Raw genomic sequence first — 15,698 nt, 5'->3', positions numbered from 1 at the left:
GTTTCTCTGGCAACTTCAACATTCCTGCCCATGCCGTCATGAGATCCACCAGATTGTTTTTGTCTTTTAAAGAGGACATTATGGTTTTGCTAGTATTTCTCCTACTGTACATGCCAGTCTGTTAACTCCTGTTCCTAAAGTTAAGTTTATTGTCATGTTCATGGTAAAATCCTAAAGATGTACTTTAGCGTATGCAGCCATTTTGTTTACGCCAATGTGCCGTCAGTTTTAATAGCGCCAGCAAATCTAATGCCCTTAACCAAAAAGCCATAATGTTCATGGTAGTGGCTGGAAATCGTGAAGATGAAAAGCCTTCAAATGCAGTCTATTTTATAAAATGATAGACAGTTTATTGGTAATTTCATGTTTTAGCAGTTGTATAAAGTAATATTTTTTTTAATACAAGTCACCCCAGGTGAAACACTTAATTAAAAAATGTAACGGCTTGCCATTCCGTCTGCATTGTTGCTCCAACAAATACAAATGTATCACTTTTTATATCTTTTCCACATATTAAGCTCATAATACAGATTTAAATTGATAAATTCTTGTGGGTATTTATGTTAAAACAAGGCTTTTATTTTATTACCAGTGTTGGATTAATTTCAATTTCAGAAAATTAATCTATTGAAACTAATACTTAAATCAATGACCACTAAAATATATGACATAAACATGACTGTATTATGGGTTTTACGGCATTTTTGGGAGTGACAGTAACTCTGCCTCTGCAAGGATCACTGACTGTCCCATTGTTCTCTTCATGGATGAGCGGTATGCTAATGCGATGGCCCAATAATAAAAACAAAAGGTGCGAAATGCCGAAGTACCGCTGCTGGCGCTTAAAGGAGGTGGAAAAAGCTCTCACACCTCTAGTGTTGAAGAAGACAGGATTTTAGAATTGTCAGGTCTGCATATGTGACTTTGCCAACTTCCTCTTCCTGTCAAAATTTTAATGAAAGGAAAAAAATAATAGTATATAATATAAAATTTCCCCTCCGGATATTATGAGCTGCGTTCAGTCTTGTCTGTTTTGTAAATATTTGTATGCAGATATTTTGCTGCAGTACTGATTCAATTGTAATTTTAAAATCAGTCACATCCACTATGGTTTGTCCTTGGTGTCACATGTTTGTAAGAGAGACGTGATCTTTCTCTGCATATGTGTTGCCGTTTTTGAATCCCATGTAAAACCGCCGCTTAATTCCAGCCTGGATCTCCTGCTGAAGCCTCATTGGTCACCAGAAGGGGTGGAGCTTGTGGCAGCCCTCTTATGAGTGTGATGTCAAGCCCTTTTTTAACAGACACATCTGGAGTGGAGGCCTGTGCACCATTTAGGTGCCTAAGTGACAGTAGATGTTGCTGCAAGACAAGATAAGGGAGAGAAAGCGATATGGGTGTTTCGTCTGTGGGTCCCATCTTTACATGCCTTTAATTTGTTAGAGCAGTTTAACTCATCCAGCAGCACATTATGCCCTTTGGTTCCTCTTTGCAAGCTACTACTTTGTTAGTGACGTTTGAAGTTGATGTATCCCATCCAGCAGAACCGTTCATGGTCTGTGGTTCCTCTTTGTAAGCCACTACTAAGTTACTGTGGCGCTTGAGCTCAGTCTTAGCTGTGGAGCACAACGTTAGCTGGTTAGCACTCTGAGTTTTCCCCTTTGCTTGCTGTTGTAAGACTGGCCCTCGCCTTGACAGCTGTGTTGCCGGGGTGCCATAATTATTTTTATGTTTAGAGTTTCTGCTATTCCAGACATTACCTGTAGATGGCAGCCTTTTATACTTTTACAATGATTTTAGCATCATTGGCTGGGGACCTGCTATATCCTCTCAAAGCGGTTAGTATTTAGCTTAAGAAAGTGAGGATTGGGAAATGGGCCACAGAGGGACAAAGAGCCAAAACTGTGTATTGGGAAGTCAGACTGACAGCAGGCCGATAAGGGACCAGCAGCAGGCGCTGAAATTAGAGCAATGGGGTTTGAGAGAGATTCTCTGTAGAGTTCTGTCAAGTCGAGAGAGGTGTGCTTCCTTATCTCAGACATTTTATAACATTCTCTACGGGCCTTATGTAATTTTCCAGAGCACTTAAAGCTTGGTGTAAAAGAAATTCGTTCAGAATGGCTGAACATTGCCTGATCTTAACCAAAGATTTTCTTGGTCTTTGTCATCATTCGCAGTAATATGACAAACAAATAATTGCCGTTTCACCTCTTATTGCCCTGCTAGGTGTCTGTGACCAGAATGGGGCGATGGATTGATTTTAAGAATGACTACAAGACTCTTTACCCTTGGTTCATGGAAACTGTTTGGTAAGTGGATGTTCTGTTTAGGAGGATGAAGTATAAGCAGTATTTGAGCAAGAGCTACACAGCATCTTCCAATCTTAACAGCCAACTATTCCAATCAGCAGACCAAAATTTGTGCAAGTTTTGAATCAGTCAAGGCTGGACTGGCCGTCTAGCATACCATGCATCTTCCCAGTGGGCTGCTGGGGTTGTGAATCAGCAAAATTAGGTGCCCCCCCACCCCCACTTGAGCAGCATCGTAGGGCTATGTTTGGTGGGGCTGTATGAGCGAGAATTTCAGGGTCCATTTTTTAATCCCACTCCTACCTGTTTAAGCAACTTGCAGTGCTGAAGGCTGGATGCTTGTATGAATAAAATAAATAAATAAAAAGCAGCTCTGTTGACCAAACAGGAAGTTTGGTACCACCAACCTGTGACTTATAAACGGCGTGTTGCCCCTTATAAGCTGTGTCTTGCCCTGCGTGTTGACTCTTATAAACGGTGTGTTGCCCCTTATAAGCTGCGTCTTGCCCTGCGTCTTGCCCCTTATAAACGGCGTGTTGCCCCTTATAAACGGTGTGTTGCCCCTATCCCTTCAGGTGGGTTTTCCGGCAGCTGTACGACACGGGCCTGGTCTACCGGGGGGTGAAAGTCATGCCTTTCTCAACTGCCTGCAGCACTCCGCTATCCAACTTTGAGTCGCACCAGAACTACAAGGTCAGTTAATCCTCCCCGGCAGCGAAACGAGGGCAGTGACTCCTTTTCTGCCTGCTTCAGATTCCTCGAGGGCTTTGAACTTGTTTCTCCCCCATGGACAGGACGCGGTGTTGAAATCCATGTTTTTTTTTCTCATTCCTCGATGTCTAGATGTATTGTTTCATTGTTCCTCTTCTGCTATGTTTCTTTTATTTTTTTTGTTGTCGTTCATTGGTCATCGTTATCCTTCATATTTGTGCAAATTTACAGGAAGTACAGGACCCCTCTGTGATTGTAAACTTCCCATTGGAGGGTGATGAGAGTGTGTGTCTGGTTGCCTGGACAACCACCCCCTGGACCCTCCCTAGCAACCTGGCCCTGTGTGTTAACCCAGAGCTCCAGTATGTCAAGGTCAAAGGTCAGTAGCGGCTTGTGGTTTCACCCAAAATGCTTCTGTTTACCGTCTTTTAATTGCGGTCTGACAAAATCTGAAGGAGAGGTTTTTAACCTCGCCTGAGCTTAATAAGATCTGTATCAGCCATTTCAGAAATGGCTTTATGTTAAATCCTGATTAATACTTTCAGGTGAACTCAACAGGTCCTTATTTATCTGCTAAAGGGATGGAAAAGCTGTTTAAAAGGAGGTCATCTAAAATTTGAGTTGTCAATGTTCATGTAAAAATAGGTTCTGAAAGTCATTCAGTTAAGCGATTTTTTTTTTTTTTTAACAGTTTTTTCCCTCTTATCCCTTCTTTGGACCCTACTAAAGATGGCAGTGGTAATTGGTTGACCTAGTTTCCAGTTGGCATGCTTTGGCACCCAGTAACCAGTAGGGGGCACTGTTACACCACTTGCAGTTGCAGTAGGGCTGCAGCCTGCTGCATGGGAGAGTTGCGCGGAATACCAATGCGGCGTCGCCTGCCTGTGCTGCGTCAATTTTATCGGCTCGCGCTCCGCCTGTCGCAGTCCTTTATCTCGCCGTGCAGGGGAAGTGCTGTGATTTATTGATGGCTTTTTGGGTCCTGTTATTCACGCCTGATCGTGCGCCTGTTATTCTTCCCGGTTTTCTTGTGTCCCCCTCCCTTGCATATTAAACATTAGGAGAATATTATGTTAAAAGCGGCACCTCGCAAAATCCTAGGGGAAGGTGTGTCAGTTCAGCAACCCTGCCGAGTCTGTGGGAGACGTCACTGCCCCCCCCCCATCCCCCCATGCCTGACAGGCTGTTTTCTGTGAGCTCTGAAAGGTGGTTTGAGGTTGTCCATGGTCGGCTGCCTGACTCGACTGCCCAGCATTAATGGGGCCTTGGCGGCGAGTGCAAGGCTGCCCTGCCGGGACCCATCAGACCCCCGTGACCTTCAAGGCCTCCCCCCCTCTGCCCGTCACTCTGATACTCACCGGCTGCTCCTACCTTCCAGATAATGCCAAGGAGAAGGTCTACATTCTGATGGAGACTCGCCTACCTGCCCTTTACAAATCTGAGGCTGATTACACCGTTCTGGACAAGTGAGCGCCACGCCTCTCCTCTGGGGCAGGGGAAAGTGTGTGTGTGTGTGTGTGTGTGTGTGTGTGTGAGCCGTTTCCTGTAACTCCCTAGTCATTACTGCACGATTAGTGATTGATTATTGCCAGCATTATAGATGGCTGCTGTCACACTGGGCGGATTTCTGCCTCTCAGTTCCCGTCAAGCTCGGTGGATGTGGGCGGTGGTCCGTATGATACACGCAGGATGCATATTTAATTAAGGCATCCTGTCTGTCTACCTGCTTACACCTGTCTGTCTGCCCTTTTATCTAGTGTGTGACTTTGTTTCCTAAAGATCCCGTGCCTGTGAGTAATGAGCCATAAAAACACGAGTCGCTGAAGCTTTTGTTTTTTTTTTTGTTTTTTTTTTTTAAATATATATATTTCGGCAACTGTTCTCTCAGAGGGGTGGTGTTTAGCTTGGCAGGTCATTTGTCTGTGCCCCCATACAGAAGGTTATAGGTTCAAATCCCATGGCCGACAGAGTAATTATAACGCCGTCGGGCCCTTGAGCAAGGTCCTTAACCCCTGCTGGTCCGTGGTAACTGTTGCTGCTCTCTGACTCCAAACTTATCTCAGATATGCTAAACAAATAAATACGAACATAAAATGTAAATCATTATATGTAGGCTGAAAGGTTTACATTTACCTGGGGAAGCGGTCTGAGGCCTGTGTGTGTGTGTGTGTGTGTGTGTGTGTGTGTGTGTGTGGGTGTGGGTGTGCGTGGGTGGGGGTGCTCAGTGGTTTGGCCGCACAGAGCGCAGGGTCAGACATGCCCAGGTGTGCTGACCTGAGCTGCCCCCCCCAGTAAGGCGTCTCGCTGCTTGAGGCTCTGCGTGCGAGTGGGCGGGATCCCAGACCTGTTGGCATGCTTACATTTTAATTATCTCTTGGTAATTGGCTGTGCTGACACAACCTTGGTCTGCTGCCATTATTTTCCTCCCCCCAGATTCCCTGGGAAGGTCCTGAAAGGGAAGAGGTACAAGCCACTGTTTGACTACTTCATCAGTGTGAGTCCTGCTCTGCATTCCGACTTGGGTGCTTCACATCATTCCCTCCCCCCATGTCTGACCCACTCCCCTCCTTTTCAGTGCAAGGAACGAGGTGCCTTCTCTATTGTCACGGACAACTATGTCCGGGAGGAGGAGGGCACGGGCGTGGTCCACCAAGCACCGTACTTCGGAGCGGTGAGTACACCCCCCCCCCCCCCGCCCCAGTCTGACCTGTGATTCTTTCACTCTGGTGCCCTGTAACTGCCACTTCCGCTTTTAATTAGCGGCAGGGCTGCTTAAACATTTGTTCTTTAAATAGATTTTTTTTTTAAATCATTCTCCCTTTTAAATCGTTACTGATTTGTTGTAACTGAGGCTGAGTTCTGTGTGCACTAAGATTTTTGGTCCATTTTAAGCATCGTAGGACAGCCTGGATACAAACTGCAGATGGATTGATGGATGGTGTTTGTTTTCCACTTCTCGGGAAGTCTAAACTTCAGTGCTGTCTTCGCCCTGCTGAGGATGGAGATTAGATGTTTCCAGATGTGCTCATTCAGGGAAGGTGAAAATCCAGACCAAGATTTTATTTCAACCAACCAGTTGAACATAGAGAGTCACAGTCACAGAGTACTCTGCTGGTTGATTGAAACAAAATCTCGGTGTGGATTTTTACTTTTTTAACCTGAAATGTCTACCTCTGGATGTTTCTCTGCAGCTCTTCAGGATAGGAGCTCGGGTTGGGGCCAGCAGACTTTCCTTTCGTTTGCGTCTCCACCAATCCCGTAGCCTCATGCGCCAGAGCGGGCCTCTGATTGGAGGAGCAGTGAAGCCCTAGCTCACAGCAGCCTATCAGAGCAGCAGACCTTTTGTACAGAGCCCAGCCAATATACTGGATTAAACCATCCCTCCCTGTCTTGGTGGAGGCCAGAGACTGACATCTTTCAGCCACTGGGCTTATTAATAGCCGTGTTCAGCTGCCTTGTGCTTTGCTGTAAACCTCCTGAGCCTTTTCTTGTGGGCGCGTCACGCCCCTGCTCTTCAGGTCCTTGCCATTCAGGGGTCCTGCTGCGCTGATGAGTAAATTGGGCATGCTGTACTTCAGGTGCAGCCGGGGAGATTCGGGCGGTGTTTGTTTTCTCATAAGAGGGTCTCTTTGGCATTTATAGGTGTCCCATGCGGGTGCCTGTAAAATCCTCCCGCTGCCACTCTTGTAAAGGGGGGGCCACGTCTGCCCACACGTGGCGTTATTTTCGCTCGTCTGACGGAAATGAAGCGAGACGGCGCCCTCCCCCCCTCCCCTTTAGTTGTTTTTAGGCGTCCGTTGAGGTACCAGCAAACGAGAGGGGGTAGGAGGGCCGGTGATGGCCTCCCACAGTTCTTGTCAGGAGGGCTGCGTGGTCACAAGAGCGAGGCCGGCGCTCGTAGCCTCCGCGGCTTGTAACAAATGTGTTTTAGTGCTTGTGGGTGGGCTGGGGGGGGCTTGGGGGGGGTCCCTCGTCAGCAGTATGTAGGTCAGCCCTCACAGCTTGATGCCTTTGATGTGAAAAAATTCAAGACAAATTGCCCCCTTTTGGTGTTGTCGGTTCTGATAGTTTTCATGAAGACTAGCATTGTTGAAATGAGAGACTTTTAAAACCCTTTTTTTTTCGCTTTACTTATTCAGCTTATTTGACTGTGGATTTGCCCAGGGATGATGCAAGCCAAGCACTCAGTACTGAAATTGTAAAGACTCACTCAGGCAGCTTAGTAAAAAGACGTTAAACTACTGAATCCATTCCTAATGATGTCTGCCGAACATAACCAAGCCTGAGCAGTGTTACTTTTTCTCATCCGGCTGGCCTCGGAAGCGTTTGTTCAGGTCTTAAGAGAGATAACATCACTTCTATTGTCAACCAGCTGAAAGTGTTTGACTCTTTGTCTCTGCAGGATGATTACAGGGTCTGCACAGAGTATGGCATCATCCAGAGAGATGACCCCCCCGTCTGTCCTGTGGATCCCTCAGGCAGCTTCACCTCGGAAGTGTCGCATTTTGCCGGACAGTATGTAAAGGTACGTGTGTGTGTGTGTGTGTGTGTGTGTGTGTGTGTGTGTGTGTGTGTGTGTGTGTGAGACCTGTGGTTCTTACACCATCGTAATGTATTCCTGATACTTTAAGCTATTGCAGTGGGAAATTTTGGCTGATGGTACCACTTATTTAATGTGTATTTCTCCAGTTTGTTTCTAATTTTGAATTTAAAGTGATTTAGCTTTTCTTTTTTTTTCTCAAATTATGCTTCCCCAGTTTAGGTTTGATTTTAAGGAAATATTCCAAATATATTAATGAAACCTTGTGCCCTGTGTTGCCTTGATGAGGATAAGTGGTTATAAGATGGACAGATGGATGAATATCTCTCATGATATAATCATTCCACCTGCAGCTGGCCTTCTTGGCCTTTTTGGCACCTTTTTGTCTTCTTGGAAATGTTTATTATATATCCCTTCATCACATTTAGAAGTAGGGGTGGGGAAAATTATTATATTAAAAAATTATCGATTTATGTGATTAATCGCAATCCTGGTTTTGATGATTCGATATCGATTCACAAAATCCCAAGATCGATCTAGTTAATTTATGCCTTTTCCCAGGACTTTGAGAATATTTTCACCACATTTTGTTTGTATCGGTCCTCTTATCATATAGGTGAATCTACTTTCTCTCCTGTAGAAGGGTTGTAATGATTTTGTTCAATCGCTTCGTGCTGCCATCTTGGTGTATTGTCAGTCATGGTAATGGAGTATTCCGAGCATGCGAATCAAAATCTAATCGATTCCCACCCCTAAACAATACCAGTATGGTTCTTGGATAAAAATATTCTAATTTATGTCTGGGTGCATGTTAAGTTAAAGTACTTCTGCAACATGGCATGTGAGTTTTAGACTTGCCCATTTTTATTTTCAGCTATTCTTTTCAGTCAGAAATCATTTTTGGGCTTTGAAAGAGACAGGTTGATTTTGTTTCTGTGGAACCATATTTCCCCAAATAAAAAAGATTTTGGTATATAAGCCTTTGGCCTTTGGATTTTCATGATTTGTTTCCAGTGACTCTGCGTTTGTAATCTTTTTAGAAATCTCTCCAAATATGGAAAGCTGTTGTATAGTATTTAATATCTCATTTCTATGGAATTCGAATCGGAATCAGATTGAATCATTAGCTTGTGAATTGGAATTGAATCGGGGCATTTGTGCCCATACCCATCCCTATTTGTCTCTTTATTCCTGCCTGAAGAGAAGTTCTTAATTGGTTTTAATTGTTTTGGTTATTTATTAGCCAGGCTTGTTAGCCTGTTTTTCCGTGGATCTGAAATATGGCACCTCTCTTGGCCTGTAAATGGGGGGATTCTAGGAACTGCTACTGGCCGGACGGGGGCCGGACGGGGGAGGCTGGGGAGGTAGGGTGAAGATCTGTTAATGCACCGGCCACACGATGGAGGGACACGTTTAGAGTGTTTGCCCTCAGTTGTTTTCGCCACCCATGGCATCTGTGTGACAAGGGCTGATATTGGACATGGGGGGCATGTGCCTTTTGGGGGGGTGCTCTCATTTTCTGCCCAACATCCAGTCCAAACCGTATATAATAGTGGAACGCTGTTATATGCACCTCACATCCACAAACTTGGGTGGTGGTTACCTGGGGAGGGTGTGACCAAATGTCCCCCCCCCCCCACCCCCAATTTCATACATACCAATTTCCCCAGAATTTTTCTGCCACTTGTGAGTGTTAATATTAGGGCTGTCAAAATTAACGGGTTAACGCATCATCATGATTAATCTGAAATTTTTTTAACGCAATTAACCCATCTGCAGCGCAGAATGACTCAAAATCCCTGAAATGTCTCTGTCAAGCCATTTTGGGCAGTTTTGGTGTGTTCCATTTGCCCTCTGAACGAGTTTTCAAGCCGGAAGTGACGACATGCGCGCTCCTGTTTCTCGGAGAGCCGAGAAATATCTCGGAGTAGCACAGAGGATCCCGAGTTCAGAATCCAAGATGGCTGTGCCCTTTATCAACAGAAGGGAAAGTTGTAGTTTTATACTGTTTAAGCACTACTTCTCATTTGTAGCTCATTAAATCGGTCGCACACACTATACCGTCCAACTTATCAATGGACGTGTTGCCATGGAGTTTTATACGTAAAGCACCGCGCGTAATTTGTTATCAACTCATATTGCTAACAATAGCAATTAACCGTTCTAGAATTGGATTTCATGATTAGTCGGATTATTTGTCGGATTTACGGTAGTTTGGGCTACCTGTAAGTGAACGAAGATAAAGACCGTTTAAACTGAGGTACCTTAAATCCAACAAGTTGTCCAGGTAAGCAAAAAATCTTGCTTTTTCATATGGGTCCATGGTATTGCACTTCTGTGGCAAATGGGATGCATCCGACTCGTGTTCAAGATGTTCAATAAACATGTTAAGTGCATATATATTCCCTTTTTTCTTGAGTCTGTTTGCTCATGCAAAATGAAATGCGATTAATATAGATTCAAAATGAATATTTAATAGTGATTAATCAAAATTAATCCACAGCAACCCTGTGATTAATCTGATTAAAAATTTTAATCGTTTGACAGCACTAGTTAATATACAAAACAGTCTTGTTCTAATAATGCAGAGATGTTGCTTCTGATCGATGACCGTCCTGCTGGCCAGTGTGAGGTCCCTGCCCCAGGTACAATGGATGTGTTTCCTTTAACATCATCGGCAGCTTGGGTTGGCACATTTATAAAATCGATGACCTCAATATCATTTAATGGAAATGAAAAAGAAATTGTAAAAAGGCTGTGTGGCGCTTTAAAAGGGGCGCTGTGAAGCTCCACAGTGTAACTATGTGCCAGTGATCAGAAGGTCATTGGTTCAAATCCCATGGTCGACACCGTGCTGTCAACGTTGGGCCCTTGGGTAAGACCCTTAACCCCAAGACAGACTGTCTAACCCTTCTTTGTCATTGGACGTTGCTTTGGATGAAAAGCATCTGCTAAATGTTAAATGTGTAAATTAGTTTCCAAAAATGAGTACTGCATTTCTCAAAACGGGTTGGGCAGTGCCCTCGAGCCCTCGAGCTCTCAACTCCTCTGTCTCTGCATCAGTTTATTACCTCTCAATGTAATCAGCTCATGATGGATGATGTAGGAAAATCAAGGGATGACACTATTACTTATGAACATGGGATAAAGTCTAAACTACTAATACTGACTTTAACGTGGCTCTATTTATACTCATTTTCAACATTCATAGTTTTATTTTTGGGGTCTACTACAATAGATTTACATGCCTCAGTGTTCCAATAACACACTATTATTTTTGTCATACTTTACACCTCTATTCACTATAATTCTGTCTGAAATGCTCTGTTAGAGCCTTTAACCCCACCCCTGATGAGCCCGGTGTGCTGTGATTGGTCACCCCTGTCTTGCAGTTTGCAGACAGATCCTTGCAGGTAGGCGGCCAATAAGGTTTGTTACGAGGTGACCTCACCATGTCACAGAAATAAGGGCTGGAAGTCTAACGAGGTGTGTACTTTGGGCCTTTAGACGGAGACCATTTACATGCACACAATGCTATATTATACACTAATGGAAAGGGGAAAACCACAAAAGCATAATAGAGCACCTTTAATCCTTTCATTTTTCTTTGAATGCCATTACTATAAATGTCTAAAGCTTGATTCTGATGTCTAGGCCATGACTGTGTGACTTTTTCCTCCAGGATGCGGACAAGAACATTATCAAGTACCTGAAGGAGAATGGCCGCCTGGTCACCTCTGGCTCCTATAAGCACAGCTACCCCTTCTGCTGGAGGTGAGTGCCTTTCTTGTGGCACCTCCAGGTGTCAGTGTGGCCTTGTCCCATGGTTAGGAAGGACTGCTGTAACACCTGCGCCCCCCACACTCCAAAGACTTGGTTGCATTTGACCTTGAAGAATGGCCAAGACAAATCTATCCAAGGCGGGGGGATTATAGGTGGAGCTGGCAGAAGGCCTCTGTTACCGTGTCAAATATTAGCATACCCTCTGCTGGCTCAGCAATGATTCGGGTTTTATGGAACCTTTCGGAATGATCAAGTGCCTGTTCCGCCGGGCCATTAAAATCTACAGTATGGGAACCATGCAGCTAAAGGCTTCTGGTCCTACCACTGACATTCAGGTCACCATCGATCAAGGGCCTAGCGGCAGGCTTCAAATGGCCATGATCAAGTGTCTGACAGTGGGCTTCTTCTGGGACCTCAACTGGCTGCTTGTATATCCTGGAACGCAATGCGTCTTTCCGATGTTGTTTTGCTGAGGGCTTTCTCCAGTATATAACCACAATGAGAAGGTAGTTTCACTGATCTTCTGTAGACTCTTCTGTGTTAAATAGGTGTCTTGTACAACCTAAATCCAGCTACAGGCAGCTCTTGACTTGAGTGAAATTGACTTGTATAAATATAAATACGGACCAAGTTTGGTAGAGTTTATGTAAACGCTCACACAAAAGCATAAACTACACTAAAGACATATTTAAACTTTCTTTTGATTTCTTTAACATTTATTTGTTAGTATGTATTGCTAGTTTGTTTTTGGCTTACGTGTTTTTGTTATAAGGTGTCTGGATTGGTATGCGGGGTAAGTGCAACTTATTGTAAAATGACTTATGCATGGGATTGTGGAACGGACTACTTACGTCAGTTGAGAGGTACCTGTACTTCTGATGGATGGAGAAATGAAAAGAACTGGGGGTGGGAGGGATTTAGTTGTCGTTATGTGGGGGGAGGGGCTGTAATTGATTATAGATTTATGAAAACAAAAATCTCCATTCCCCACCCCCCCCGGGGTGCGTTAGGGAAATGGGGTCTGAATGTCACCCTTATTTCAGGGATCAGTGCCGTCGAAATGAAGGTCAGGCAGGTGAGAGCCGTGCGTCCGCAGTATCTGAAGGACCCTCGTCATCCTCGACGCTGAGCACCTTCCTCCACACCTGACTCCTTTTATTAGTTTCCGTCTTCTACCAGACCTCAGACAGTAGCTACCTGAGGCATGTGTGTAGTCCTCAGAGACGTGGTTAATTTTGCTGGTTTTAAGCAACAAAACATATTACAGGTCCAGACGTTTCGCAAACCCACAGCTGTAGGTGTGTGTTTTTAGGGTTGTTTTTGGTGATAATGTCCCAGGTTATTTTTATTTCCTTTTTTAACACACGTTTTTTTTCTTAAGGAAACAAGTACCTTAAATAAGTGATTATGTAAGTACTTACATAATTCACTTATTTATATAAATTGTGTGTGTGTGTGTGTTTCGTCTGGTCTGGTTTTTCAGCTCTGGTTTGGGTCTCTCTCGTGTCAGTGAGCTCCCAGCTCACGTGTACGTGCCACGCCACTCAGGTGAAGCGCCATTTCTTGTCGTCCCGCAGATGTCGTTCTAGTGGTTCATCGAATGTAAAGTGATGATACCAGAACAAACAAGAGGGTGAAGCGGCCTCCAGACATCAATTATTGACGTTCCTTCTGTGAGCGGTCAAGCGCAGCGCCTGAGCGTGGCCCAGTTTTCCCTGAAAAATCGTGCGCCTGCAGAATTTTCTAGAAAACCGACACAGTAGGAGAAACTGTCCACAATTAACAGCGTGTGTGAATCGTACTGCGTCCAGGGCCATTGGTGTGTTAAAGCGTGATCACTTATCTTGTGTCCCAGGATGGATGGTTTGTTTGTTGGTTGGTTGGTTGGATTTGTGACGGTCGTCTTTCCTTTCCTAATGTGTCCGCACTGAACCGCAATGTTCTTGGGTACCTGAAAAATTTAGCAGAGAGCGGTTTCATTGAAGACCTCAGACTTATGGAGATCTTAGATAAGTTTAATATATATATGTATTATTTATGATATATATTATAACCCATAATATGATATATATTATAACCCAAACACGCGCTATACAAATTAGCCCATCCAAATTCCCTAAATTGTTAATGATATCACTAACAGCCATGCCCCAAGTTCCATAAAGCATTAAAGAAGCGGCAGTATTGCCAAAGCAGATAACGGCGAAAGAGCGATGCTGTAATAATTTGGAGAAGACAGCTGCAGTGGGGGAGGTAAAGGAGTCCATGGGGGGGGGGTGCTGGGATTGATATTAATGAATGGGTTAGTGCAGCTGGGAGAGACGTCCCAGCCTGCACTGAAAGCACAAGTTTAACCATCTCCTCGGAGCTTAACGGTGGACAAAAACTGAGAACAAACTCCTTGAAAACATCCATGTGTGGTCTCTCTCTCTCTCCCTTCCTCTCTCCCTCTGTGTGTGTGTGTGTGTGTGTGTGTGTGTGTGTGTGTGTGTGTGTGTGTGTTGAAGAGCAGTAGCTAAAATGTGTTCAAATTTGCTTAGAATGAAGGATAGAATGGAGTGCTACATAGCATTTTCAAAGGTTTCAGCAGTAATCATAAGTTCAGAATGACTTTTTTTGTGATTGGCTGTTACTTTAAGAGATCATAAGTTAATCGCTTTTTTCAGGACTAAATTACATGCTGCCTTTTTACCGTTGTCAGGATAAATGATGATGATATCTGGGCATTGAGGCCATCTGTATCCTTGCAGATACCTGTAATGGTGAAAGCAAATTGCAAGGAGTCATTTTTTTATTTTCGGCATTTCATTTCTGATACCTTCAGTAGAAGTAGAGGCTGGTGAAAATTGACATTCGAGAAAGTACCAAGAATACGGTACTTCAAGGTGTTGGTTTTTCATTGGTGTAAAAACTGGTACCAGCACCGAATGACGCCACAACTCAAGGCAGGGTATTCTGTAATTCTGGTTGTAGTATATTATAGATGTCTGATATTAATACCAAATTTTGCATTAATACCAAATATGCACATGCAATTCTTACATCGCTAGTAAGCTAGATTAAAATGAGGCCTCTCCCTTACTTTCAATAATGTATACGGACATTATAGTGCAAGGGGTTAAAGTTTCACTAAATTATTTTTACTCTGTTACTCTGTCATAGAAAAAAAAAACTTAGCAAGCTTTGACATTTTAATTATTCTTTTTATAGATTATCTAATATAAGTTTAAAAGGAGTTTAAAGTTTACCTCTGCTGCTTTTGCATGAGCTCTGCATGTGTTCCCTGAGACTTCATCCTTGCGGTTTAAATCACTCAAAGACAGGTTTGTAAGAAATTCATGAACTCCTTAATTTTTTTTTATTTTTTATTAATACCTCAATATTTATCACAACAAAATGACATCATTATATGCGTGCTGTCTTAGTATGTTAAACAAAATACTTTTTAAATATCTTATCCTGTTCTTCCTACCAGATTGCATAATATTTTTACTTCATTTTATTGTTTTCTGAGTTCACAACTGTTTTCAAGACGGCGTTTGTATTGTGTTTAGAGGCAGGCTTTTTACATAACCAGTCGACAAAGAAAGCGTTTCAAGTCCCACATCAAAGTACCGAAGTACCAAAGAAGGTACTCCAGTCGGTTTGGAACTTTTGGTACTGAAACTTTTGGTACTCGACCGGAAGTCAGTGGAAAAGGGAACGTACCAAAGGTTCTTGGGCGGTGCAAAACGCCCAAAAATCCAAACATGAATCTAAAAATGATCTTGATATGTAAGAGCCAATTAAAGACAGCTAATCAAATGCAATACGGTATTTGTATTTTTCTGTTTGATAGTGTCTTCTGAAAGTTCATGTTTGTCTGTTTGAAAGTGTTATGGAAGGTAAAGATTTGACAGTGTTCTCTGAATGTATGCTTTCTTTGCACAGTATTCTCTGAAAATTCACGTTCATCTGTTGTTGGACACTGTTCTCTGAATGTTCACATTTGTCTGTTGTTTCACAGTTCTTTTAATGTTCAACCCATTCCTGTTGTCTCTCCCCATGGGAGCAGGTCAGATACTCCACTGATCTACAAGGCGGTGCCAAGCTGGTTCGTGAGAGTGGAACAAATAGTGGACAAACTGCTGGACAACAACAGCAAATGCTACTGGTGAGTCCTAGGAAGCAATGTCCATCCTCTTAGTCTGACCATCTTGTGTCATCTGGAAGATTCTGGGGGTTGGAAAAGTGCCCTTTTCGGGTTTTATCCCATTTTTTGTAAATGTACCTTCCCATTCCATGTATCCCCATTTCCAGTGTATAGCCTGGACCCTCCTTGTTGAGTACAATCAGACTTCAGTTTGAGTTTCAAA

General features: G+C 43.6%; 1 protein-coding gene across 2 annotated transcripts in view; it reads left to right on the top strand.

Annotated features, from left to right (window-relative positions):
• iars1 (isoleucyl-tRNA synthetase 1) overlaps positions 1-15,698 on the top strand; it is a 51,422-nt gene that overhangs the window by 3,338 nt on the left and 32,386 nt on the right. The window contains exons 5-13 of one of the 2 annotated variants that reach the window (XM_023799732.2): positions 2,227-2,309; positions 2,885-3,002; positions 3,252-3,399; positions 4,399-4,486; positions 5,454-5,514; positions 5,596-5,691; positions 7,423-7,545; positions 11,243-11,334; positions 15,398-15,496. In XM_023799732.2, coding sequence (XP_023655500.1) covers positions 2,227-2,309; positions 2,885-3,002; positions 3,252-3,399; positions 4,399-4,486; positions 5,454-5,514; positions 5,596-5,691; positions 7,423-7,545; positions 11,243-11,334; positions 15,398-15,496 — 908 coding nt within the window. Of the gene's footprint in view, positions 1-2,226; positions 2,310-2,884; positions 3,003-3,251; positions 3,400-4,398; positions 4,487-5,453; positions 5,692-7,422; positions 7,546-11,242; positions 11,335-15,397; positions 15,497-15,698 lie in introns of both variants that reach the window. The other variant, XM_072715566.1, reaches the window with a different exon arrangement.

This window comes from Paramormyrops kingsleyae, chromosome 8 (assembly GCF_048594095.1).
Source record: "Paramormyrops kingsleyae isolate MSU_618 chromosome 8, PKINGS_0.4, whole genome shotgun sequence".
Taxonomy (NCBI): domain Eukaryota; kingdom Metazoa; phylum Chordata; class Actinopteri; order Osteoglossiformes; family Mormyridae; genus Paramormyrops; species Paramormyrops kingsleyae.
This window is presented reverse-complemented; position numbering and strand designations above follow the sequence as displayed.